The sequence below is a fragment of the Paroedura picta genome, chromosome 5 (assembly GCF_049243985.1).
Source record: "Paroedura picta isolate Pp20150507F chromosome 5, Ppicta_v3.0, whole genome shotgun sequence".
Taxonomy (NCBI): domain Eukaryota; kingdom Metazoa; phylum Chordata; class Lepidosauria; order Squamata; family Gekkonidae; genus Paroedura; species Paroedura picta.
The window spans coordinates 9,074,583-9,102,522 of NC_135373.1; the positions used below are offsets into that span (position 1 = coordinate 9,074,583).

General features: G+C 49.6%; 1 protein-coding gene across 1 annotated transcript; it reads left to right on the top strand.

The window, feature by feature from the left end:
* Positions 1-105: 105 nt before the first annotated feature.
* On the top strand, positions 106-27,347 carry LOC143837011 (uncharacterized). Its single transcript, XM_077336405.1, has 15 exons — positions 106-314; positions 7,310-7,400; positions 11,651-11,751; positions 12,492-12,724; positions 12,839-12,986; positions 13,116-13,271; positions 13,432-13,546; positions 15,170-15,240; positions 16,204-16,338; positions 17,408-17,581; positions 18,826-18,886; positions 22,566-22,720; positions 24,061-24,203; positions 24,395-24,486; positions 26,016-27,347. Exons 1-15 carry the CDS (start codon positions 120-122, stop codon positions 26,030-26,032), a joined length of 1,887 nt encoding a protein of 628 aa, XP_077192520.1. The 5' UTR covers positions 106-119; the 3' UTR covers positions 26,033-27,347.
* Positions 27,348-27,940: the final 593 nt, after the last annotated feature.

The following is a 27,940-nucleotide window of genomic DNA, read 5'->3' on the forward strand; positions in this document are numbered from 1 at the left end:
TGTCAGAGCGCATACTTAAAAGATCCTCCAATCACCAGGCGAAGAGTCCATTGATAGAACTTGTTCTCAAATAGGCGTACGAGAGAGGCGGGATTAGTAAGAAACCCCAAAACGGACCAATGAATTACACAAGCGGCCTGGAGTCACATTCCGGTCATCCAATGGCATCCGGACCGCCCCTGGAAGGCTTCAGCGTGAACCCCGCGCACCCTTCAGAATCGGAGCCGGGAGCTAAAATGGCGGCCGCCGACGGAGATGACTCGCTGTACCCTATTGCTGTGCTAATCGACGAGCTGCGGAACGAGGACGTTCAGGTACCGGCGCTGACCGCGGGCCCTTCACTGCCTACTGAAGGATAGCGGCTGTGGGCGAAGCGGGTCGTAAAGGCCCGAAATACGGCTGCCCGGCATAGCGGCCAATCAGCGATGGTCTCTCATGCGCCAGTTCCCCCTTGAGCCCTGAGAGGCCGCACTTGATTGGTTGCAGTGGTTTTCATTCGGAGGAAACGAGGAGTAGGGTGTTGGCTAATGGAAGGCTCTGTATTTTTTGACCTCGTTCTTGCTAAGAGAGACGCCGTGTGATTGGCCGGGCGGCCTATTTCCTCGGTCCTGCAGAACCTTAGAGTGGTCGCCGCGTTCTTCTCTTTTGTCCCATTCGTGAAAGGGTGCTTCCGATTGGGCGGGGCCGAGTCCATTTGTTACACAGAAGCGAGCTGACCAATCAAAGGAAAGCCTTTTGTGGGCGGGGGGGGGGTCCTGGCCCCTCTTGTTCTTTCTTGGCTAGGATGCTTTGGGCCGAGTCCCCGTTCGTTTGGGTTTACATGGCGGAAGGGATAATGGTCCTGCTTCGGAGCCAGTTGGGAGCTCCACAGGGCTTGGCTTCGTGATGCTTGCAAGGGGTAGTCAAACTGCGGTCCTCCAGATGTCCATGGACTACAATTCCCATGAGCCCCTGCCAGCGTTCGCTCATGGGAATTGTAGTCTATGGGCATCTGGAGGACTGCAGTTTGACTACCCCTGAGCCAGGTGATATGACCCTCCGAGATGTCCTGCCCTATGGAGGATTGCTTACTTTTAGCCTTTTACACTGCCATTTCCCAACAGGGCTCAGGGCAGCTGACAACAAAGGTTAAAATATGAAGTAATTAAAGATAATTTATTTTTAAAATTCCACTAGGCCAATTGCAAAAACCTTATGTTTGCACCTCTTATTAAGATGGATTTCTGCCTAAGGAGGGGTCATATGATGTTGCTAGTGGACAATCGAACAGGGAAGCCAGCATCTTCTCAGTGTTAGTTTTTGCCTCTACTGTAGTCTAAAATTGTGAAACGATTTAGAAGAAAAAGAGTACTTATATGCCGCTTATCTCTACCCAAAGGATTTTCAAAGCGGCTTACATTCGCCTTCCCTTTCCTCTCCCCGCAACAGACACCCTGTTGAGGGGGGGTGAGTCTGAGAGAGCCCTGATATTAGTGTTCCTAATTTGTGGCAAATAGCATTGTGGAATCAGTCCTGCAAGGGGATTGTGCTTGGGGCTGGATGGCATCCAGCAGCATGATTTAATGAAACCTGACTGATAGTAAGCCCAGAATAGACCAGGAACGCCTCAAGGCAAAGCTAGACAAGACCCAGGTCACCTAGAAATGTCATGGTGGCACCAGGAAACTACAGGGATTTTGGTGCTTTGTCTCTTACTGATCCACCGTAGTGGAAACAAGTTTATTATTTCCTGTTGTATGTGGCATAAAAAAGGTGCAAGAGGTTTTTTCTCACTACTTTTATGCCACTCAGTAGGGATGGAGGGATCAGTTGCTTCTTGTACTGCCTTTTAATATGGCAATAAATGGAACTCTTAAAAGGAATAATGAAATTATGAGAAATTGGGAAGAAGTTAGGCTTGGCTTTGCAGTGGTGATGGCCGCCTTGATAACCCCTGGTGTTTATCAATATGCTACAATAACCCTGTCATGGCTTTAATGCAAATATGAGAAACAGTTGATCATTCACAGGAACTGAAGGCTAAACAATGAGTATGGCTTCTAAATCTAAGGGCTAACTCTAGAGCCAGAGAACATTTCTCCAGGTTTGCCTTAAAGAACTGCCAAATTAATTCTAATGGAAGGTTTTGCTAGACAGAGCCCACTTCAGGACTTGGTGGGAAATTTTGTGTTGACTTTTGCTGCCACAGGAGCTCTAGACTGCCCTACCTGGATGGCGTGCATTGCTCGGCCAGTGTTCTTCCACCTCTGTCAAGCTTAGCCACTGGTGCCTTTTTTGGACCCAAAACACCTATCCACAGTGATCCTGGCAACAGTCACCTCTAGGCTTAATTTCTGCCACTCGCTCTCCATGGGCCTACCCTTATCCCTGATCCAGAAACTTCAACTAGTGCGGACCCACACTCCAACAGCTGCACTGGCTACCCTGGGTTTGCAAGGAAGGGCCACAAGAGACAAACACTGGCCCATCCCTTCCTGCCCACCCACTCCCAATCTGCCTAAGTCCATAAAATCAGCATTTCTGTCAGATGACCATGAGGCTTATGCACAAATGTGTTTGGTCTCTGTTTTGGCGCTTGAGAATTCTGAATTAAAAATGTGATGCGTTTCTGGCTTTGTCTGGATTGTAACCCAGCAGCACTGCATTTGGTCACGTCTGCCCCTTGCTTTTCCGTCCTGTCTTTTCCCTGTTGTGGCATTTAAATTGCATGTGCCTGGGAGGCAGAGTCCTCTCCCTTTCTTGATGAAGGCCCTGTGAAGTGGCGCCTGTGTCCGTTACGCATACTGTACAAGTAATATTAAAAAAGGCTTCTAAGAGATTATCAGAAGAGTATTTCATAGCATGTGAATCTCAGCACTGCTAAACCTCTCACAGCATGGGGGTGGCCGCCTTAAGCGATTTAGGCAGCAAGTCTTGTGCATTAGTATGCCGGGCCGAGCTGATCTTCTACAGCAGTGGTTCTCAACCTTCCTAATGCCGCGACCCTTTAATCCAGTTCCTCATGTTGTGGTGAGCCCCAACCATAACATGATGGAAGCGTTCTTTCACAGAAGTTACACCAAAACTGATCAATGGCATGAAGATCCATTGTGCGTGATTGTAGATAAATTGTTTTTTCCCCCAGGGTTTCTCAGTTCAGTTCTGCCTCTTGTCCCACCATGCCGATCTCACTCTTTTCCACTGCTCCAGACAGACGAACGCTCTATCTCGATCTACCCCACAAGGCTGTTGTGTGGATGGCGCCTCCCTTCCCCGGCCAAACTGCTTGCCCTGCCGCAACACCTGTGAAAAGGTTGTTCAACCCCCAAAGGGGTCCCGACCCCCAGGTTGAGAACCACTGTTCTACAGAAATAAGCCAAACTATCTGCCGGACCTTATTTGTTAGCCCCTGTTGATTCCCTGCTTCGCTAACCCTGCCCTAGGGGTCTGTTCACAAGCCTGTCACTATAAGGGCAAATCAGGGTAAAACTGGAACTTGCTCGGCTGGTCGGCCCAGTGGCACAGCAAGGGGAGCGGGACAGGGTGGGACTTGGTGTGTCTGAGCTTGGAATACACCTGTATAGCTGCTCCCATCGCAGTGTGTTGCATTCCTGGTTTGAAGAGTTTTAAGGTGGTTAGTCACCTTGTGAGAGCAAGAGAGAGAAAAAGAGACGGGTGCATCAAGCTTAAACCTTGATTTTTAAAAAGGTTGTGTACATGCACACCTTTGGCGAATCACAAGTCATCTTTGGGCAACCCACCGAAGAAAGCTTTTAACATGTTCTTGTCTCTCATTCTCTCTATTAAGTCTGCGGGTTCATTGAACACAGAGTCCAATTCTTCAGAACAGCTCTTTTTATTTAGGAACTCCAGCAACAAACTCCAAACACTGAACAGAGAAATACAGGCAAACTCATGCACTTTTATACCTTTCAGGCAGCCCGCAGCTGCCTCTGATTGGCTCTAAGCAGAGCAATCGGATTGGCTCTAAGCAGAGCAATCTGGTTGGACCTTAACATGTTCCTTTGATTGGTTAGTTCCTTGGCTGGCGGAAGCCCTCATTTGCATCAGTGGCCAAATGCCCACAGACAATACTCTCCGTGGGCCAAAAGCAATAATTTTTTTAGCAGTATGTGGGCATATATCAGGGGTGGCCAAACTGTGGTTCTCTGGATATCCCTGGACTACAATTCCCACGAGTCCCTGCAAGCACATGGGAAATGTAGTCCATAGAAATCTGGAAAGTCACAATTTGGCTGCCTCGGCATAGAAGTGCATTAAGAGAACCATGGGCTTATGCGAATTTATCTTCTAAAGCCACATGTCTTGAGCCCCAGCTGAATGAAGATTTAGTTCCAGTGTGTTTTGGGGAGACTTAGGAAAGAGCAAGCGTTCGGTAGCACCTTAGGCTGACAAAATTTGTGGCAAAATAGGAGGTCTTGTGAGTTGCTGCCCTCTTCCCCTGCTGCAAACAATAGTCTTTAAGGTATTCCTGGAGGCAGAACTGCCGCAGCTCTCCTTCTTGATCCGTCTTCTTGGTAAATCTTGTTAGTACCGTGATTTGGGTGATGCAAAATCTCCCACTTGGACATCAAAACATTTGTGGGACACCTCTGATGCTTAGGCCACCTGCATTAGACACAAAAGCAAAATGCAACACCGTGTTAGGCAAAATCCAAATTCCTCTCATTAGGAGCTAGAGAATGAACCTGACAGCCACACTATTATATATTGAGTAAGGTAAAGGTAAAGGTATCCCCTGTGCAAGCACCGAGTCATGTCTGACCCTTGGGGTGATGCCCTCTAGCTTAGCGATCCCCAACCTGTTGGCCGTGGACCACATGTGGTCCTTCGACTAATTGGAGGTGGGCCCCGAAGGACGCCCTCTCCCCCCCCCGCCCCCTGGCCCTTTACTTCATCCCCCCCAGCCATTTACAACACACTTCATTGTTGTGGCGTGTCTGTATCTTATTTTGAAGGGACATTTAAGCATTACCATAGCGATCAGAGAGCGTTAGGGCAGTGGTTGAGAGTAGAGGAGTAAACTACGCCTCCCCACCGGGCCTCAGTAAAAGACGTTGAGTGGTCCCCGGTGATAAAAAGGTTGGGGACCACTGCTTTAGTGTTTTCATGGCAGACTCAATACGGGGTGCAGATCCTTTACACTGATCTGGGCTATGGCTTCTAATAATCAAGGAAGCATTAGTTCTCCAGTGCCTGGAGTCAGCCTTCCCCAGTCATTACCGTTGACCCCCCAGCAAACTGAGTACTCATTTTACCGACCTCGGAAGGATGGAAGGCTGAGTCAACTTTGAGCCGGCTGCTGGGATCGAACTCTCAGCCTCATGGGCAGAGCTTCAGACTGTATGTCTGCTGCATTACCGCTCTGTGCCACAAGAGGCTCGGTATATATTGAGTAGAGATGTTAAAACATTCCCCATACTGCATATAATGATTTCATTTGGAAATATAATGCATATAATGATTTTCATTTCTCCGCAGTGTGTCTATCACGTAACACTTGGGCGCTGAAATTGTCCATAAAGAATGGCATCCCAAACATAAAAGTTCCAATTGCCAGTTTTCTTCTTCAAACGAAGCATTTCAAGCATTGTTATCATTAAGTAACAAGCGTCAGCTTCAGCAAGAAATATAAAATTGACACCAATAACAGAGGCACAAAGCTGTGAACGATTGGCAGTGTACTAACAAAATCCTTTTATCTTTGTGGGGGTTCAGGCTTTGAATTTCTACATCAGCTGATGAATCTCCAAAGCATCATGAGCCATTCTTATGTTTTAAATAAATATAAAATAACAGCTGATATCTTCATCATCAGTTACTTTATATTTCAGCTTGTTCAAAATGCATGTTTATGTTAATAGCTCCCCAACAAAATGAATCTGGATTTTCCCTGACAACAGTGTTGCATTTTGCTTTTGTGTCTGACATATTTACACTGTACACCTCCCTTTCTGTTTGGCTTTCCTTTTTTTTCTCCTCTCTTTCTCTCTCCTCCCTCTCTCTCTCTCTCTCTCTCTCTCTCTCTCTCTCCCTCCCTCTCTCTCTCCCCCCTCCTAATCTCTTTCTTTCTCTTTCATTTTATCTCTCTCTTTCCTTCTCTCTTTCTTTCCCTCTCTCTTTCTCTCCTGAGTCTCTCTCCTCTTTCTCTCTTTCCTTCTCTTTCTCTCTCTCTCTCCATCTCTCTATGTGTTTGTGTCCCACTGTGTTCAGCTGGGTTTATTCCCAAGTAAGTGCCCCCATTGGATTGTAGCTGAAGGTACCAGAATGGATTGTGCCTGTTGTTTGTTGAATGGAGAACTAATGCCTCCTTGATTATTAGAAGCCATAGCCCAGATCAGTGTAAAGGATCTGCACTGCTGCAGCAGTGGTTCTGGAACACACAGATTTGGTTCTGGAACACGCAGATTTGGTTGTCACCTGTACAACCTGCTGCTTGGACTGATGTCTGACTGAAATGCCTTTGCCATTATCTGTTTTTGGTCCAGGTTGTTCGTTATGCCCCAGAGTTACCGTATTTGCCGGCGTATAAGACAACTGGGCGTATAAGACGACCCCCCACATTTCCACTCAGAATATAGAGTTTGTTACATTACATTACAGTACTATGGGCAGCTATGTCTATCCCAACTGAAGTGCACCCGGCATATAGGACGACCCCCCCCCCACTTGGAGGCATGTTTTTCAGGGGTGAAAAGTAGTCTTATATGTCAGCAAATACTGTAATTTGAGATCCTGCCATTCCTGCACGTGCTCTTCTTGCAATAACGGAGCAGGTCACCGGGGGAGCTTTAGATAAAGTCTGATTTTCTGGAGGGTGCAGGCTGCATTCCTGACAGGTCTTTTCCAGTGGAAGTTGGTGAATGCTGGATACGCTGTTGTGTATGCAGATAACTTCCAAGGGTGACGCTTCACCTTTTAGTATCTCCAGCGACAGATGTGGCTGTCAGCATTTCATATATACAACCTTGTCTGCAGTCGGTCCGTATGCTATCACTTAATTTCTCTCTGTTGTTGTGTAGATAAATCTGGCAGCATAAACCAGCCGCGGTTCTCGTAGCAAGTCGTTTTCATAAAGGGGGAGACGGCTGCCACATTTGACATAGCTTGTATACCTAAGCGTGAGAATGAAGGCTGATGGGATGCTAAGAGTGTCCATGAGAGGACCTAAAACGAATCTGTCGAGCTCAGAAACCTGGGATTTGTGATCTGATGTGTTAAGCTCCATCTTTTAGACTCAAGGCAAGCAAGTTCACTTTCCCTTCCTCTCCCTTTCTAAATCTTTTAAATTGTCTCTTCTTTTACGCAGCTTCGTCTAAACAGCATCAAGAAACTCTCCACTATCGCACTGGCCCTGGGGGTGGAGCGAACGCGCAGCGAGCTCTTACCTTTCCTCACAGGTAACTTAAAGTATCTAGAACTGTTGTGTGCTGCAGGAGTAGAGGCTAGGCCAGGCTTTGTCAACCAGAGTTTGCTGAAACCCTGGGGTTTCTTGGCAGCCCTGGAAGGGTTTCCTGAACAAGTGGGAGTTGATTAATCCTTATCCATGGTTATTCCTCTATATATTTATGAAACAGCCTAGGGGGTGGGACATGTCTAGCTGTCCAAGTTGGAATAGGGCCAATAAGGATGCAGCCAGCTTTGCCCTGATTGGCCCTGCCCCTGCAGCTCCCGCCCTCCGTCCCTGGACTCTAGCCTCTTTGCTCTCAGACACCTCAGTGCCTGGAGCCAGCAGCAAGTAAGAGGAGAGGGCCCTGGGCAAAAGGTTGTGGTGGAAGGCGTGCTAACGAGGGCCTCCCAGCCCCTGCCTGTCCCTGGCTTGGAACTGCAGTCCAAAGCCACCTTAAGCTGCCTGGCTAGGGGCCAGGTGAGGGGGCCCTTTGAAGGCCTGTTCTTAGGAATGGGCTTTGCAGCTAGTTTTATATATTTTAAAAACTTGTTAACCATTTACCAGGTGATACGACTATATATGGGCATGTAAACCCACCCACTCCCCTCAAAATGGCCAGTAATGGGTCTGGAGGGGGTGGGAAGGGGAGGGGCCCCAGTTGGGTGTGTTCACAGCTTTGCTTCAAAAATGTATTCTGCATGATTGCAGCACTTTCTCGAAGCCTGAACAGTGTTTCAGGGGGTTTTCAGTGGTAAAAAAGTTGAGAAAGGCTGGTCTAGGGTCTGCAACTCTTCTGTTTTACATTAAGTCTCTCATCCTAAAATCTCCATTTGAATTTGTTTTGCCATCAGTACCTTACCCTAAATCTCTGTGCCGAATCCTCACTTCCGACATTAAATGAAATCATAGTAAAGGGTCCAGGTGCGATGTCCAGATTGACAGGTTGTGTGTGCTGAGTGTAAATAAGCATAGCCTTGCTATGAATGGGTACAATACAGATCTAACTGCACATGATCAGATCACAAACGCATTTCAACCCAACCGGGTCTTTCTTGGGAAATCTGTTTGGTGTAGCTTTTTTCTGACACACATGAGATACACTCTCTATGCAGAGGGAAACAATAGCTGAGAGTCATGTTCCTAGATATTACATCTCTTAGAAGATAGGGCTCCAAAGAGAGACACTATGGCAGTATTTGTTCGGGCTACACCATAGAATCAGAGAATAATAGAGTTGGAAGGGACCTCATGGGTCATCTAGTCCACTATGCAGGACACTCCCCACCCTATTGTTCACCCACTGTAACCTGCCACCCCCTTGAGCCTTCACAGAATCATCCTCCATCAGATGGTTATCCAGCCTCTGTTTTAAAATTGGCAAAGACGGAGAGCCCACCACCTCCCGAGGAAGCCTGTTCCACTGAGAAACCGCTCTAATTGTCAGGAACTTCTTCCGGATGTTTAGACGGAATTTCTTTTGAATTAATTTCATCCATTGGTTCTAGTCCGTCTTTCTGGGGCAAGAGAGAACAACTCTGCTCCATCCTCTACATGGAAGCCTTTTAAATACTTGAAGATGGCTATCAGAACCCCTCTCAGTCGTCTCCTCTCCAGGCTAAACAGATCAAGCTCCCCCAACCAAACAGATTTCCCTTGGCCACCCAGCTATACTTCATAATTGGTTTAAGATAAGAGTGCATTATTTAATATTATTGACCACTGACTTTGTTTAAGGTTGGGTTTTCGTTCCCTTTTCGGTTTAGCAATGAAGGTGTACAATCCCCAAAGGATTGCAGGAGGAAGTTCTCTCTTGATCTCATGGCAACATCAGAGAGGCAGGTCGGTGTAGTGGTCAGAACATCAGGCAAAAACCTGGGAGACCCAGGCTCGAATTCCGACTATGTCGCGGAGGCTTGCCGGGTGACCTTGGCCCAGTCACTACCTCGGAGCCTAACCTGCCTCACACAGTGCTGTTGTCGAGACAAAATGGAGTGGGGCAAGAGCGTCAGAAGCCACTTTGGACCCCCAACGGGAAGAAGGGCGGGTTATCGATGAAATAAAGAGACAAACATAGGAATTATTCAGCATCCGCTTCAGTAAAGGATTTACTAGGTGCGCTGCAGGAGACTGGTGCACAGAAAGAAACACAGGGCATATTTGCCCTATAAGCTAGCAGCAGGAAGTCCAGTTGCCGGAGGTGCCATGATCATTCCTTTCGTAACTCACACCCCCAACAGCAGTGAGAGCCTCTAATAAACCTCTCTAGATTTGTCACTTTAAAAGATGGCGTGGTCTCAAACTCCCAGCTACCAGTATAGGCTTTTCCCATTACATAAACAAAGAGAGACAGACTCCGATAAGCTAGTGGATCTTTCGTACGTTCAGTACGTGCCCTGGTTATTCCCACCGCATCCCCACGGTTCAATTAGCCACCCCAAATCGTGTGTGCCAGCTTCTCCAATTAATGGCACAACCGTCATCCGTAGAATTTGTGCTCCAGCTGAGGAATCTGGCATTTTGATATTCAGCCCGTTTGCTGGGGCCAGCAGGGTGCGGCGCATGGTGTGCCGTGCCATTTGCACTGCCTCAAACTGACTTTCCCTCGCCGGGCCGCTGAGAAACGATTGTTTCTCCTTGGAAAAGACTGAAAATAACATAAAATAAACAGCCTGAGCTATCTATGAAGAGGCGAAACACATTTGCGTGCCGCCCAGAGATCCATCCACGGCCTGGGGCAGGCGGGAACGGGACAAAGCATGTGACTGGTTGCAGGCAGGGGGCAGAGCAACACAGAAAACTTTTTGCTTAGGGCAACCTGATTTATTTATTACTTAAATGTATAAGCTGCCCCTCGTGAGCCTGTCACCTCGGGGTGGTATATAACATTGTGGAAAATGCACATTATCATATTATCCTGCTAAAACTATAAAACACATAAATAGTTCAACATTACCGAATGACTAAAGCTAGCATTAGACAATTGCAGAGACTTTGCCGTAATGGCAAGATACAGAAGGAAATCTTGTCTGGTCAGGGAGGCTCATGAGATGCTCTGCTCTCTCAGGCAGACCAGCCTCAACCATAAGCCTAGCAGAAGAGCTGTCTTGCAGGCCCTGCGGAACTGTGTTAGCTCCGTCAGAGCCCTGATGTTCTCTGGGAGCTCATTCCAACATGCAGGGGCCAGGGACGAAAAGGCCCTGACCCTGGTTGAGGCCAGCCAAACCTCTTTGGGGCTGGGGATAACCAGTTGATTGGCTGTAGCGTCCTGCAGGGGACGTATTCAAACAGGCGGTCCCTTAGATAGATTTATGGAACGCCTCCAGGACTTTTGCTGGAACCCTGGGCCCTAAGGACCTCGCCGTTGGGCTACTGTCTTTGGTTTAACGATGATGACATCGAGACTTTTGGGGAAAAAACACTTTGTACTAAATGCTACGAAGACGTGCTGGTTATTTATGAGCATTCCCAGTACCTGGAAATAATGTTTGATTAGCAGCTCAAATATGGCCTGCAAATCAGACTTCCTACTCAACTGGCAGCCAGCACGGTGTAGCGGTTAAAGAGTGGCAGACTCTGATCTGGAGAACCGGGTTTGATTCCCCACTCCTCCCCGTACAGCCAGCTGGGGGACTTACTCACAGAGCAATTCTCATAGAGAGCTGTTCTGCAGAGCAGTTCTCTTGGGGCTCTCTCAGTCCCACCCTACCCCATAGGGTAGGGATAGTCAAACTGCGGCCCTCCAGATGTCCATGGACTACAATTCCCAGGAGCCCCCTGCCAGCGTTCGCTGGCAGGTGGCTCCTGGGAATTGTAGTCCATGGACATCTGGAGGGCCGCAGTTTGACTACCCCTGCCATAGGGTGTCTGTTAGGAGAGGAAAGGAAAGGTGTTTGTAAGCTGCTTTGTGACTCCTTCAGGGAATAAAGAAACTGTTATACTCTTTATAGTTTAATGTAGTCTTAATACTGTAAAAACATGATAAACAGGCACTTTCCCTCTCGAAACCATTGTTGTGCTCTGATGCCATCTTCTCGCTTGTTTCTATTTCTCTGTCTTCTCTCTCCTCTCCACCCCCAATTCTTCTGCCTGCACCCCACTTAGAAGTCTCCTGTCACTCAACATTCACTCCATTCCAACCCCCCCCCCCAGCTAGGGCATGACATGGCATAAGCTACATGGCCCAGAGATTCCTGTGAACTCAGACGCTGTTCTTCCTGGTCACGAACGTCTTCAATCCCCATCTCTCTTGTGTCCCTGCAGACACCATCTACGATGAAGACGAAGTGCTCCTCGCTTTGGCCGAACAGCTGGGAACCTTCACTGCTCTGGTCGGGGGCCCTGAATATGTCCACTGCTTGCTGGTAAGCCATCGGCCTCTGATAAGAAGAGACCCTTCTGTTTGTGCGCCAGGGTGGCAACCATAACCAGCGCCAGGGTGGCTGCCATAACCAGCTTGGACCAATGATCCATGTCGCTTAGCAGTGTCTAACATGAGTGGCAGAAGCTCTCAGGTCGGGTGCGATGATGGCTCATTCCCAGCGTTGGCCAGCTGAGATCTTTGGCTGTCATTGCTGGGGATTGAACTTGGGACCTTCTTCATGCTGGTTCCCACAGAGACACAGCCCCTCCCAAAACACTGAACTCACACAGGTAACCAAACTACAACAAGAGGTCTCGGCCTAGGGAAGGTTGTATGTGCAAATCATAAAGAAATAGGATAGGATTGTATTAAATATTGTTGTGAGCCAGCCTGGGCCAAGCAGAAGGTGGCATATAAGAATAGTTATGTTGTTATTTATTATAGACACTAGGCTTCAAAGCCCGTCCATAATGATGGGCTTTGAAGGGGCCAGGGCACCCGCTGGCCTCCCCCCTCCTCGGCGATTCCCCGGCTTCCGGGTGGGCCTGCCCCAAGGGCCTCACGGAAGCCTCCCCTGGCCACCGCCCTTCCCTGCATTCACTACTCCCAATTTGGTGTCATCCCCAAATTGTCACAAGGAGGTCTGTTAACCACTTGCCAGATGTCGGCATTTGGCATGGCAAGCAGCAGAACGTGTGCCTGCCCATTCTTGGCCTGCTCAATCTGTCTTTTCTCCCGCAGCCTCCCCTCGAGAGCCTCGCCACGGTTGAGGAGACGGTGGTGCGGGACAAGGCCGTGGAGTCCCTGCGGGCCACCTCCCACGAACACTCTCCATCGGACCTCGAGGCCCACTTTGTGCCCTTGGTGAAGCGCCTGGCTGGCGGTGACTGGTTCACCTCCCGCACCTCGGCCTGCGGCCTCTTCAGCGTCTGCTACCCTCGGGTCTCCAGTTCCGTCAAAGCTGAGCTCCGGCAGTACGTGAGGGGTCTTAAGACGAGGGGTGGAGGGGAGGTCCCGTCTTGGAGGACTGCAGGCCAGAAACAGTGCTCGGATGGGCTTGCGTTTCCCAACTGTTGCTCTTTCCACAGGTATTTCCGGAATTTGTGCTCGGATGACACCCCCATGGTGAGGCGAGCCGCAGCCTCCAAGCTGGGCGAATTTGCAAAGGTCTTGGAGCTGGAACACGTCAAGAGCGAGATCATCCCCATGTTTTCTAACTTGGCCTCCGATGAGCAGGTCCGTGTCACAGCTAGGCCTGGTGGCAGGCATCGAGAGGGCTGAGATAGAATAAGAGGGGCCGGGGGCGCATTTCCTGCTTTATGTGACTTAAAACATCCTAATTTCCTGTCTTGTCCCCGGCGTTAGGACTCCGTTCGCTTGTTGGCCGTGGAGGCCTGCGTTAACATCGCGCAACTCCTGCCCCAGGAGGACCTGGAGTCCTTGGTGATGCCGACGCTACGGCAAGCGGCAGAAGACAAGTCATGGAGGGTCCGTTACATGGTGGCTGACAAGTTCACAGAGGTAAGCGTTGGCTGTCTTTGGTAACCTGGCAACGCTTGAGGACAGCTGCATAGACGGCTTGGCCTCCCTCCAGAGGGTGAGATGGTGTTTGCCTCCGCGTCAGTCAGCACCGAGTTTCTTTTCACAGTCCCCAAGCAGCTTCCCTTTCCTTTTCCCACAGCTTCAGAAAGCAGTCGGACCAGAAATCACCAAGACCGACTTAGTGCCAGCCTTCCAGAACCTCATGAAAGACTGTGAAGCTGAAGTGCGCGCTGCAGCCTCCCATAAGGTCAAAGGTCTGTCTCAGCTGTGGCTCAGAGTCTGTCCCTGTTGACCCTGCAGGTTCTCCATGTTAGGAAGAACATAAGACAGGAGTGGAACTTTGAGTTGAAGGGTGTGGGGGGGAGATAAGTAGTTATGGCAGTGGGCTACGCATGCTAAGGTGACTGGAAGAAAAGGGTCTTCCAGAGGTCTCATAGACTCTCATGGTCAGGCCTTGTGCATGGCATAACCTGGAGCCCCAGAGACAGTTGCTTGTGTTTGGTGCAAATACGAACACTTTGCCCTGGGTATGAAGTCAGATAATAAAGTCAGGTGCCTGTATGCTTGAGTAGAGCATGCAGGCACCTGAAATAGAACTGCTAAGATAACATGAAAGAAGTAGAAGAGCTGGGTTTTTTATACCCTGCTTTTCACTACCCGAAGGGGTCCCAAAATGGCTTACAAACACCTTTCCTTTCCTCTCCCCACAACAAACACACTGATGTTCTGCCAGTGATCATGTGAACATGCCATTTGCCCTGGCAACTGAGCCAACTGTAAAGGTAAAGGTATCCCCTGTGCAAGCACTGAGTCATGTCTGACCCTTGGGGTGACGCCCTCTAGCGTTTTCATGGCAGACTCAATAAGGGGGGGGTTTGCCTTCCCCAGTCATTACCGTTTTACCCCCCAGCAAGCTGGGTACTTATTTTACTGACCTCAGAAGGATGGAAGGCTGAGTCAACCTTAACCTGGCTGCTGGGATCGAACTCCCAGCCTCATGGTCAGAACTTCAGACAGCATGTTTGGCTGCCTTACCATCCTGCACCACAAGAGGCTCATAAGCCAACTGTATTGCTATGTAAATTAGTAGAAATTACCCTGTGATATTATAGCATTTTCTCCTTCTGTGAATGCTCCTGAGTCTACAAAATTCTACCTCTGATCAGTGACCATGGGGGGTGGGTGGGAGGGGGGCTCGAGGCGCCTGCTGCTGATTTCTGCTTCCTCAGTGTTAGCGATCACATGAACAGTCTCCCATTGCCCGTAATAGCCCGAGGACAGCCTGGATGTTCTGCGCGGCTTTTTCTTAGGAAAGAAGGGGCTTTGCCTTAATTCTGGATTGCTTTCTGGCAGCCAATTTAGAGCAATTTCCCCAAGAAATCAGACCTTTGTAGCTTGATTTCCGGAGACCAAGACTCTCTGTCTTAAAGATACTGGTTACAATTCAAATGCTGATTGCAGACAAAGCTAGTTGGAATTTGAATGACATTGCCTAGCAATGGAATTCCCTCCTCGAACTCTCATTCTCCCCCCATCCCAGAGTTACCATAGGAACTTTTTAAGGTGCATAATCACTGGAGAAAAACCAACACAGTATCACAGCACATACATAAATGGGAATGTTTTTTAAAAGGACAATTTAAAAGGGTTGGCTAACTGACTGCATTGATAACTGATACATGCATAATAGGCCTAGAGGTCTGACTCGGGTTGAGGGGGCTTCATGTGTGTTCTGTATATTGTGGGTTAACGAGCCCAGTCATGGATTTGAATGACTGCACCAATCTGGAGTCGATCCTGGTTGTCCACCACTGCGTTCTTTTCAGCTAGCTGTGCACTGCCAGCATGATGACTCATTCCCCTCCTCTCCTTTTTAGAATTCTGCGAGAACTTGTCTCCGGACTGCCGTGAGAATGTCATCATGACCCAGATCCTGCCCTGCATCAAGGTGTGTGTCAATCCAGCAGCTTTCTTTGTGAGCTCATTTACCTGTCCCTATCGCCTCTGGCTCACCCTCTGCATCACAGTCTTGCAAAGGTGTTAATGGCTTACAACACCACTGAATCTGGGAACTTTTCATAACAAGCAGAGAAGAAAGGAGGTAGGGGAAGGAAAACGTTCTAGTCCAGCTTCTGGTCACATCAAGGGCTGCAAAAGCTTTCAGAAAACTTAGCTGACTTCCTGGCACTCCACCAGTCTTTCTTTGCATATATGTAAACTCCTGTATCCTCCAGCCTTGACAAGGTAAAAAGAATCGCTTCTTCATCCAAAGAATAGTTAACACATGGAATTCACCGCTGCAGGAAGTGATTGTAGTGTCTTCAAGCATAGATAGCTTCCGGAGAGTATTGAATGAACACATGGAGTTAAGACGTCCGTCAGTAGATCTTAGCCCCAAGGTATAGATGGAATGCTCTGTCTGGGACGTGATGTTCTATATTCCTGGGGTTTGGGGGACGGTGTCTGGGGATCTGGCCCTTCTGTGGGATCTCCCTATGGCACCTGGGCTTTGGCTACTGTTTGACACACACAGTGTCGGACTGGATTGGCCATTGGCCTGATGCAACATGGCTTCTCTTGCCTTCTTAATTTCCATTCCACTCTTAAAGGGCTTCAAAAAGCCAATCCTAGTTTAGTGACTGAAAGGCATTCTGGAAATGGATCTTGGTGTTTATTTGCAGAATATGAATTGTCTTCATGTGTTGAATATGAGTGAAGGAGTAAGTGATTCACGGTTTTCTGTAACTTTCTGTGGCAGGGCACAAAAGCCATTGTGTGTGCTTCCTTCCTCCTCTCTTGCTTGCTGTGTGGAGGGCCAAGAAACTGGCTGGGCATGCTAAGTGCAGCTGGGGAGGTGCTAAACAGCCAGCTCCTGTGGCTTCTTTGAAAACACTTCCTTTGTGTCCTCTAGGAACTGGTGTCGGATGCCAACCAGCACGTCAAGTCCGCTCTGGCATCTGTGATCATGGGGCTGTCACCCATTTTGGGCAAGGACAACACGATTGAGCACCTCCTGCCGCTCTTCCTAGCTCAGCTCAAAGATGAGGTGAGTCCTTTCTCTCCTCCCACCACCACCACTCTTCCATTCTTGGGGGCCATGGTTCCTTTGCAGCATTTGGATACCTTCCTTGTAGCCTTGTTCTTGCCCAGTGATTTCTCATAGGCCATCTGTAGTATCGTTAAAAGATCCGAGGATTGTCTGGCAGCCAGGCCATGGATGTTCAGAGGTGGCTTGGCCTTCCCTGCCTTTACGTCATGACTCTTGTGTTCTTTGGAGAAATTAGCACCCAGAACCTTGGAAACCTCCCATCCAGATATGAGCCAGAATCGGCCCTGCTTAGCTTCTGAGATCTGATGGGATCAAGGCTATCCAGTGATCTGATTATGTACAGGGTAGCTTCGTTTGTAGAGTCATCCCTGTTCAGTTTGGCAGGGTTGTTTGGTTCCAGCAGTACAGAGGTGGCCCCAAGATTTTTCAAGATCCCATCAGCCTCGTTAATTAAATTCTGTCCATGCCGACTTGCTTGAGTTCATGAATGTGGGAACCTCCGTGTCCAGAGGCAGCTACCCTCTGAATTTCAGTGCCAGGAGACAACACCAAGGGAAGGCCTCAGCCTCTATGTCCTGCCATGAGAGCTCCAAAGGAACTGGTTGGCCTATGTTTGAGACAGGATGCTGGACTACTTGAACCCCTGGTCTGATCCAGTACTCTTCTTGGGTTCTTATGAAAGCCTCAGCCTCTGTGCCCTGTTGTTGGCCCTTCAGAGGAACTGGTTGGCCTCTGTGTGAGATAGGATGCTGGACTAGCCTGGACCCTTCCTGGTCTGACCCAGCAGGGCTCTTCTGAGGTTCTTATGAAGGCCTTGGCCTCTTTGCCCTGTCACTGAGTGAGACAGGATGGTAGACTAGATCTTGATCTGATCCAGCAGGGCTCTTGGGCTTTTAATCTAGTCAGCATTAACTTGATTGGGCCTTGACGTGAAGAGAGGGCAGGTTAGATGGGAGAAAGATCCCAAGTTCTTTGTTTTTATGCTGAATCAATAAAAGTGGAGGGGCGAGGTGTGACGTCGCAGCAGAGCAAGACCCATTTCAGCCACCTCCCCTGTCTCCCACAGTGCCCCGAAGTCCGGCTCAACATCATCTCCAACCTGGACTGCGTGAACGAAGTGATCGGCATCCGGCAACTTTCCCAGTCCCTGCTGCCGGCCATTGTGGAGCTGGCAGAAGATGCCAAATGGCGGGTGCGCCTGGCCATCATCGAGTACATGCCCTTGCTGGCTGGGCAGCTGGTAAGCACTCTTCAGGCTGTGGCCAAAACCAGGCTTGAGAAGCCGGAGTCCCAAGTGGCCGGAGAGAGCTCCAAGGCCAAAGCGACTGAACATCCTTTTTAAGCACAGACAGGACTGATGTCAGGAATCAAGCTGAGCCCAGCAAGCAGAGTCCGAGGTAAAGAGACATCCCAGACCCAACAGGCAGTTGAAAATCCAAAGGAGAGCTTTATTGAATGGAAAGTGCAGAGTTGCTGGAAAGCCAAGATCTCCGGATCAAAGATCTTGGCAGTTACGAAGATACAGTAAACATCTCAGGCTTATTATAGTACACAGTCAATAGGGGAGGGGGGGCATAGGCAAATCGGCGGGAGAGCACAGGGCACCAAAGGTGCAAGAATTCCCAGGTGGGCCAGATGGCTCAGCTTTGATCCCAGCAGTTACATTTCTGTTGAGACTGCACCGTCTACACAAGGTCATAGGAGCAGTCAATAAGGGAAGCAGATAACAATGCCCCGCTAGGAAAGCAGGGGAGTCATGGAGCCAGCAGACAGATTTACAGTTTTACAATGTCTGGCTTTGCCAGGCTGTGAGAAACAAAACCGGCACGAATCCAGGTTCATGACAACTGGCCAGCTTGTGCTGCTTCTGGCGAATATATTACTAAGGCTGCGGCTATGTGGCGGACCGTTTAGGTAGATGGGGAGAGGGAGGGATGCGCTGGTGCTTGGCTCTCGTGGCCCTTTATTAACATGCCCGTGGCAATATCGATCGCCACTTCAGGGTCAGGAAGGGGTTTTCCTCTAAGGCAGATTGGCTCGGGGATCCTGAAGTTGTTGTGGAACTTTGGGAAGGGAGTAGTTGTGAATTTCCTGCCTTGTGCAAGGAGTTGGACTAGGTAACCCTTGGAGGGTCTCCCTTCCAGCTCTCTGTTTACCTCTACTTTACATGCAGAAAGTCCCAGGTTTAGTCTCTTCAAAACAAAAAAGTCAACATATGCAGCGCATGGCCATTACTTGAGACCCTGGAGAGGTACTTCTGGTCTGAACAGACAAGACTGGCCGCAATCGACCAGCGGATTTACCTGTCATAAGGCAGCCTCATTTGTATCCTGGAGTGCTGGGCACTCCATCAGTCTCCCAGGGGTGTCGGCAGCACTGGTTTTTCCTTAAGCTGCCCCATTTGAGCCGGAGTTAATTGGGAGTGCCTGCATTGGGCACTCTTGGATGTTCACGCTGAAGTCCTCGCCATTTTCCCCTCTCCAGGGTGTGGAATTCTTTGACGAAAAGCTGAACTCCCTCTGCATGGCGTGGCTGGTGGATCACGGTAAGGATCTCAGTAAAGCGTCGGTTCAAATCGACATTGGCTTCCTCTGCTGCTGTGTGTGTCCCCCCTCCACTGCCCCCTGGTCCATTCGCAGTTGCTGTACTTGCAGGGTTCTGTTTCCAGATAGGTAACTCACCGGCAGGGGAACATGGGGGGAGGGGGTCCCAAGATCTGGGCTGGTAACAGCTGGCAAGAGCAAGGCTAATGCTTTGGCTTTTGCAAATTTGGCACAATTACCTGTAGGAGAGGCCAGACGTCAGTGGTTGTGGGTACATTAAAGTAGTTCCTGGGCTCCGGACCCAAGTCCTGAAGATATCCACTGTTTTTTTAGGCTTAATCAGCAAAGCCACAGCTTGAACGTGTGTTTTAAAAGCTTCTTTTGTCAGGTGGTTTTGTTGCAAACTTTTTTTCCAGCAGAGAGCATTGACTCATTCAATGCTTTTAGCGCAGGAGTAAAAAAAAAAAAGACTGCACTTTTGTGCTGTAAAAGAAGATATGCTTTTTTCCAGCCTCTGGGGCAATTAAGCCTGGGTTAATGGCAGTGTTTTAGAACGATGTGACGAGGAGGCTAGTTTGTTTCCATGGCTGTTGAGAGCATTAAGTCCACGTGCCTTTTCAGCAAAGCGATGTCCGCTGATCAAAGGCGTCCTTCAGTTGTTTGGGGTTAGCGGACTGATTGTGTTGTTCAGCTTTGGCATAGCCGAAAGACTTGAAAAATTCTCCCCAAATAAACAACTTCCTCTCTAGATGGCTGGGAACAAATTGAAATGCTGCATCAGTAAGCCATATACATTCCAAAAGGACAGGTCACTCGCTACCTGATCCGCTCTCTCTGGGAGCGTGCCACCAATAGAGACAGAGGACTCAGCAAATCAGCTCAAATTGCATGCAAATGACTCACTCTCTACCTGACTGGTCATCTTGCAAGCTCTGGCCCTTGATGAACTCCAGGGTTCGGGGGTGTGGTTGAGGGGCCTGGCAAGGAGTTGTAGCCCTTCCAGGTGGCATGGTCAGGTGACATCTCTTCCAACATGCCTCAAAGCCTGAAAATTTTCTCAGGGTTGCCTCCATGGTCAAAGGTTTGGGGAAAAGGCTGGTATAAGTTTTCATGTACTCACACACTTCTTCAGCTACCTGATGTATCTGATGTCGTGTGCATGCACACAAAAGCTTATATCCGGAATAAAACTTTGATCTCAAAGGTGCCCCTGGAATCAAACTTGGCTCTGTTGCTCCAGACCAACACCTAAGTATAAATATAGTACACAGGGGAAAGCAGATTACAAATTAGTGGTCCAAGTGGCACCGAAATACTGTCAGATCCAGCAGCACTCTTACTGTAAGGTTCAAGTCATATTCTAAGGCCAGTTTTTAAAGTTTTTTTTTTTTTTGCGAGCCAGTTTGGTGTAATGGTTAGGAGTGCGGACTTCTAATCTGGCATGCCAGGTTCGATTCTGCGCTCCCCCACATGCAACCAGCTGGGTGACCTTGGGCTTGCCACGGCACTGATAAAACTGTTCTGACCGAGCAGTGATATCAGGGCTCTCAGCCTCACCCCACCCCACCGGGTGTCTGTTGCGGGGAGAGGAATGGGAAGGCGACTGTAAGCCGCTTTGAGTCTCCTTTGGGTAGGGAAAAGCACCATATAAGAACCAACTCTTCTTTTTCTCCTAAATTTAAAAACTCACACGCCTGGCTGACTGAAATAATCCAAAGACAGTCGGAAGGAGGAGAGTCGGAAGCTGTCGGTAACTGGAACCTGCCTCTTACTTCTGTTCTAGGGAGGAAAGTGTCAGCTGGCATACTGATTGAATTGACAGAAGCCTTCTCCCTTGGCAAACCATGCAGTTTTGACAGTGCCAGATATTTATGTTATAGACCTCTGCTTGGGGCTCTGGCCAGGAGCCCCAAGGTGTGCAGAAATCACAAAGAAACAACCTGCAAGATTGAGGTTTGCTCTCAGGAAGATTTCAAGAAGCAGTGATCGAGTTTGCCAAAATAGCAGGCTGAGCTCCCATTCGCTGGGCCTTGAACAGTCAGTGGTTCTCAACCTTCCTAATGCCGTGCCCTTTTAATACTGTTCCTCCTGTTGTGGTTGCCCCCCCCCAACCATAAAATGATGCAAGGGCTCTTTCACAGAAATTAAACCGAAACTGTCCAGTGGCATGAAGATCCATTGTTCATAATTGTATCAATTGGTTTTTTTCCGGAGTTTCTCAGTTCAGTTCTGCCTCTTGTCCCACCATGCCGATCTCGCTCTTTTCTGCTCTATCTCAATCTACCTCGCAAGGCTGTTGTGTGGACGGCACCCCCCTTTGCCAAGCTGCTTGTCCCGACCCCCAGGTTGAGAACCACTGAAGACAGTGAACCTTAGTCAGGCCTTGAAACGAGATGCAAAGCTAAAACTAAGCATCTTATACCCTAATTGCTGGCTGTGAGTCAGAAAGTCATTAGTCAAGCTACCCCAAGCCCTAGGATGAGCCAGGTCATCTTGAACCTGACGTCTAGTGATGAGAAGAAACTAATCAGGTGTCTTATACAAAGGCTGCTAACAAGCCAGAGAGAGAAGAGTATTCTGTGACATTCTTAGGAGTCCCTCACACAGCACAGGACAGCTAAAGGTCAAACCCCAGCCTTATAACAAAGGCAGGATTTATAGAGCCATACAACCTTCTAATCCAAGGGTAGTCAAACTGCGGTCCTCCAGATGTCCATGGACTACAATTCTCATGAACCCCTGCCAGCATTTGCTGGCAGGGGCTCATGGGGATTGTAGTCCATGGATATATGGAGGGCCGCAGTTTGACTACCCCTGTTCTAATCGGTTACAAAGCCATTCTGAACTGCCCTAAGAGTTCCATAGGCAGGTTTCCAACAGGAGTCTGCTGCCTTCTTGGCGTTCTGGAAAGAAGAAAGTGGGTGATCCCAAAAACACAACAAGGAAAAAAAGAATCTGTACAATGGCTTAAATTTTGATTAAGCCATTGGACAGATTCTTTTTTTTCCTTGTTGCCTTCTTGGGAGTTCTGCGGGGGGGGGGGGGGCTGGTGAAGGTTAAAGGTTGCCGCAGTCCCAAAGCGTTTCTTAGGGTTGGATCAAATGGAGTTGCCCCATGTCAGATTGTATCCATTTATGGTCCAGCTTTCTTGCTGAGGCTCTAAGCCATTGGGGTTCAGAAACTTTGCGATAAGCAGCGAAAGCCGTGACATGGATGATGCAAAAGTTGAATTGCAAGAAACTGGAAACAAGAGGGTGGGAACCAAGATAACGCACCATAAACGGCAGTCCTTGCTTTCCTAAGGCACTCTCCGGAAGAATGCCGTTATACCTTAAAGCAGGGGTAGTCAAACTGCGGCCCTCCAGATGTCCATGGACTACAATTCCCATGAGCCCCTGCCAGCATTTGCTACCCCTGCCTTAAAGACTAACAAAATTTGTGGCAGGGTTGGATCTTTTGAGTGTTGCTGCTAATTTCTGGCATTCTAGCCGTATCTAAAGAAGTGAAGCAGTGACTCACAGAAGTTCTTACCCTGCCGTGAATTTCGTTTGACTTGTTAAAGGGGCAGAAGAAGCAGAAATTCCTTAGGAGTTCCCATTGGGCACAGACTTACATTCTCGACTTTAACTTGTGCAGCCAGCTAATTGCTTATGTGTGTGTCTCTTCCCCCCCCCCCCCCAGTCTATGCCATCCGAGAGGCAGCGACCAGCAACCTCAAGAAGCTCGTGGAGAAGTTTGGCAAGGATTGGGCCCACGCCACCATCATCCCCAAAGTGCTGGCCATGTCCAATGACCCCAACTACCTGCACCGCATGACCACCCTTTTCTGCATCAATGTGAGTTGGTGGGAGGGGAGGGGTGGGTGGCATCCGACACCGTGCCTAAGAATGCACCATTCTGCATCCTGGAAGGGCAGGCAGCCTCATGCCATGGAAAGGAATAAGAGACAGTTGGTTATGTGTCATATTGCTTCTTTCTGCAGCTTCTAGGGAACATTAGGTGTCAAATTTTGGACGTCTGCCTTAACTTAAGCTGTGGCGCCTCCCAGTTATTGGGAAAGAAATTTCTCTGGTTAGACCAGCTGAGTAAATAAATCAGAAGACCTCTATTGCCATTTGAAGAAAAGAAAGCAGAAAAGATGCATCATGAAGCGTTAATTGTTCCACAATTGCGAGACCTCATAGCCAGCTGTAGAAACTTTCAACCATTTCAATTACTAGAGAGAGTTTTTGTCTGCCAATTTTAAAGAAAGGCTCCAGTTGCTAATAATTCTAAATAATTCTGGGCACTCATTTCTGGATACTTTATGGCAAAGCAACTTTGAACACAATTCCATCAGACTTTTGGCATGAGTGCTTCTGAAATTTATTCTGTGAGGATGGGGCTAACTTCTCTGAGCGTCCAGGTTCAACTCAGATGGAGGTACCTGATTGGCCACTGGTGACCTCTCATGAAATAAAATCACTCATTGACTGCGTAGAAAAGAACTAGAGTCCAGACCCACCTCAAAAGACTAACCAAATTCGTGGCCAGGTGTGTTCCACCAGCCACTGCTTGCTTCTTCAGATCCTTCTGACTTTTCCAGATACCTGTGACCAGCGATTCCCCCAAACTTCTCACCCTGCCTCAAATTGTGTTAGACTTTCAGGCACTCCTGAATTCTTGCTCTTTTCTAGTGTTAAGGACAGGTTTAACGTGGCTTCCCTTCTTGATCTAGCCTGGTTGAGAAATGGGGCACCAGGAGAGGAAGGTAATGTTTGGAGAGGCATCCAGCCATGCTGAGTACAGGCCAAGCCTCCTGCACTGAGCAGTCCCATCGTCCAAACTGGCCCTCCTCCCTGCTGGCAAATCCTGTTCAGGGTGCAGATTTCACCTTTCCTGGATGGCCCCTCCCCATTGGCCTTCCTGAGACCTCTCAAGGGAAGCATCTGTTGGCAGCAAATTCACCTATTGCCACTCTGGCTCCTGTTCCTGAATGGTTTTCCCCTAAGTCTTCTGAGAAGGTTTGGCTGTACCCTCCCATTGAGGAATCCCGGAGGCATCTTGCTGGATAACTAACCCCCGGGGCTTTTCTGATGGCTCCCCGGCCAACTCTCACCCAGGCCCTCCGTAACAAAGGCAGTGGGATAAATCGGCCGGAGGCAGCTTTTAAGAGCCCCTTCCCTTTCCCCGCCAGGTGCTGTCAGAGGTGTGCGGGCAGGAGATCACCACCAAGCACATGCTTCCCACCGTGCTGCGGATGGCAGGCGACGCCGTGGCCAACGTCCGCTTCAACGTGGCCAAATCACTGCAAAAAATAGGACCAATCTTGGACAACAGGTATTGCCGGGATCGGCTGGATTTGGCCAGGCTGGCCTGCGTGGGCAGCAGCCCTGCATCTTGTTTTGTTTTGTTTTGGTGATGGGATGCAGTTGCCAAGAGGGGAAGGGAGGGGGCAGCATTTGAAGCCTTTGGGAGAGAACTGTAGAAATCGGGCCATGCCTTCTGCTCATCCCTTATCCCCCCCACAGCACCCTTCAGAACGAAGTGAAGCCAGTGCTGGAGAAGCTAACACAGGACCCTGATGTGGATGTCAAGTATTTTGCCCAGGAGGCACTGTCCGGTGAGTTGGGTACGGCTTCCCTCCTTGCAGTCAACCTAGAAGGCAGCTATTTGGGAGGGGGGGGGGTGACTCTTCCAAGCCCAGTCTGTCCCTCCTGCTCTCTTTACCAGGCTTTGGCTGCCCCAGTTCATCTGTGGGGAGGGGAAAGCCGCGAGAGTAGAGGAGCCGACCCCAAAGGCTTCCCTAGAGTGTTCGGTGAACGGGGAAGCCATGCCCATCAGTGTTAGTGCCGGAGTGGCTGAATGTAAAGACATGGATGCAGGCAGGGAGGGTTGTCTCCGGACCTAGAAGCTCTGGCATGGGGGGTTGGGGGTGTGTGTGGCAGATTCCTACCCTGGTCAGTCGGCTCTTTGGTTGCCCTGAGGGTCAGCAACCTTGTAGGCCTTTGAAAAATGGAAATGAAAGAGTCATCTTTTGGAATATTAGAGGGATGGGCAGGACACTCGAGGACCCTGGTCTCTGAAGAACGGCAGCAGCACATTTTCATGGGAGTGAAATATTCCCAGGAGTTGCTTTTAGGGAGGAGAACAATGGAAGGGAAGAGGTGCCGCCAATCCGTACGGTGAGCCCATGTGCAGACTGAGTCCAGCATTTCAAAAAATGGTTCTGGGTCCTCTTTTATATATTCCTGTGCGCCACTTCCTAATAACTCTCTCACCGTAATTGGTGTTTGGGCCACAGAAACTCGACCTATTAATCCATTTGTCCATTATCGGCACTGTTGAATGAGTATATTTTTTTCAGTTACGCACGCGGACCTTTCCGTACCAGCTTCTTTGTCGATCTCTCACTGAGTTTTGACAGCGTTTGACACTTAATTTGGGAACGGTTCCCTGCTCCCCCTCTCCCCTGGTGCTCTAAAGCAGGGGTAGTCAACCTGTGGTCCTCCAGATGTCCATGGACTACAATTCCCATGAGCCCCTGCCAGCATTTGCTGGCAGGGGCTCCTGGGAATTGTAGTCCATGGACATCTGGAGGACCACAGGTTGACTACCCCTGCTCTAGAGTTCACGGTCACTTGACAAGCCCGGTTTGTAGATGCTCGTACATAACATGATAATCTCGCCGCACCAGTACACGGTCCGCTGAAATAGATTCTGTTTGAGCCAGGCGGGGAGTTCTCGCTGCTGGGTCTTGCCGTGACTCATCCGTTCACGCGAGCCACCTCCCGTGATGAGCACGCAAGAGGCAAGCCAGCCCTTGGTTCTCATGACTGTCGGAACTCCAGGCCTGGCTCTTTCCACTGGGGGAGGAGGGGGGGTCTTTAAAAGGTCTGCTTGGTACCTTTTGATGTCCAGCAGCCCTACGGAAGCATTTTTTCCTGGTTGGCTTCCTCTGATACAACATTGGGCGTCTTTGAACGCTGAGATTACGCTTGAGGAGCCATCTGTATGGGGATTCTTTTGTGTGCGAGGGGAAATGCAGGCCTCCCGAAAAGACGGTTCGAGGAGGCAGCGGACCATCGGATTCATAGCTTGTGAAATCTGGCTTTTTCTTTGACCGCCTCGTCTCATTCTCTCCCTCTACAGTGCTGTCATTGGCTTGAGCTCTGGGAACTGGCGCTGCCGTCTCCTCAACTTGGATGCCGTTGGACCGAATACCCCCCCCCTTCAGTCTTCCTCGCATGTTTATGACTGACTTTCCCCCACCCCCCACCCCGATCTGCATGGTGGTATCATCCAGCCGCCGCCTCCCTCTCTCTTTTGCTCTTAGTTCCCTCGTCTCTGGCCTTCCTGGGCAGCTGATATAATCTCCGTCCCTCCCTGTTCCCCATCTAGGCAGATTCAGGTTTTCCCATCTAGACAGGTTTGGGATTTTTGGTTGGTTTGTTCACCAGGATAACTGCAAATGACCCCCTTTTCTACTCCCCCGATCGGGGCGCTCAAGAGAGGCAGAGCGACCCAGAAAAGCCACGCTCGGGATTGAACGTTTGCTCCTCCGCCCATTCCGCAGGCCTCTGGCGTCCCGGCCACAGGTTGCATGAGACTTCAGCGCAGTGCTGGAAATAGGCACGCTTCTGCACCTCCCTCTCTTGCCTTCAGTTCAGTAAGGACCCCCTCACACACACAAAGACAGACATACACCCCCGCCTGTTTCTCCATTCAGGGTCTGAACCCCAGTCGATTGGAGAGAGTGCAGAAAAGGCGCATGGAGCTGCGTTGGCTGGCTGAACTCTAACCCAGCAGGCCCCACTCCCCAGAGTTAATTCTGTCTCCTGCCGACTAAACTCTCTGGCATCACAGCCGCCGCACCATTCATGAATCTCCCAACGCAAAGCCTCTTCCGCTCCCCCTCCTGCCAAAGAGGCTCTGCCATGAATTCTGACTCCTGTAAGAGAATCCAGGTTCGGGTAGTGGGCCCAAGCCCCACACTCAGGCCTCAGGTTTTCGGACACAAACCATTTTTTGGGAGAAGCAGGTAGGTGATTGTCTTCGGTTTAGCCGAGGGCTCCAGCTTCACCCTCCCTCTAACAGGGATGATTCTTTTTTAGGAGGGTGTCTTCAGTCACTGGGAATATGAGGGGGATTCAGACTGGGTGCTCAGATCCTGCGGGTGGTCGTGAGCCAGTGAGAACGCCCCGTTTCTATCATGTGACCGTACAGAATAGATTTGATGAGTCCTCTCCTACCCCCCCCCCCGGTCTCAGTTTCAGTTTGCTGCTCCCACCTTTGTGCTACTTGCACTGGGGCAAGAGGGTGTGTCCTAACCACGCACCTCCTAACACACACCACCCCCTTCTGACCTCCATTAGTGGCACGTCCTTTTACATATGTTGGATTTTTTTTTTTTTTTTGTGCGTGTGCGTGTATATACCCCCGATTTTGTTTCCCTCTCTACAATTAATAAAATGCTCGACCGTTCTTCGGCGTCCTGCTCATCATGGATTGGGGGCAATCAGCCAGCGAGGGGTAGTGGGTGGAGATCGGGGTCAAATCCGTCCCGTCCCCTCCCCTCCCGCTGAAGAAGTGTGCTTGGGCGACCTTGGGCCAGTCATGCTCCAGTCTACCTCCCAGGGGTGGTATGAAGGAACAGTGGAGAACTTTGGGGTAAGTAGGCCAGTGAATGAAGTGCAGTGGGGTACGTTCTGCCAGGCCGAGAGCCAGCTTGGTGTAGTGGTTAGGAGCACCGCTCATCTGGCAAACTGGTTGGATTCCCCGCTTCTCCCTCACATGCAGCCAGCTAGGTGACCTTGGGCTCACCACAGCACTGAGAAAGCTGTTCTGACCGAGTAGGAATATCAGGGCTCTCTCGGCCTCACCCACCTTCACAGGGTACCTGTTGAGGGGAGAGGAAGGGGAAGGCGACTGTAAACTGCTTTGAGAGAAAGCAGCATATATGAACCAATTCTTCTGTCAGGATCACCACACAATGTCCTGTCACTTCAAGAGTGCTTGCATTGGAGGCCTTCTCAGTGGGTGATTCCCCCAAAGCCACCTTCAGCCGACAATAGCTG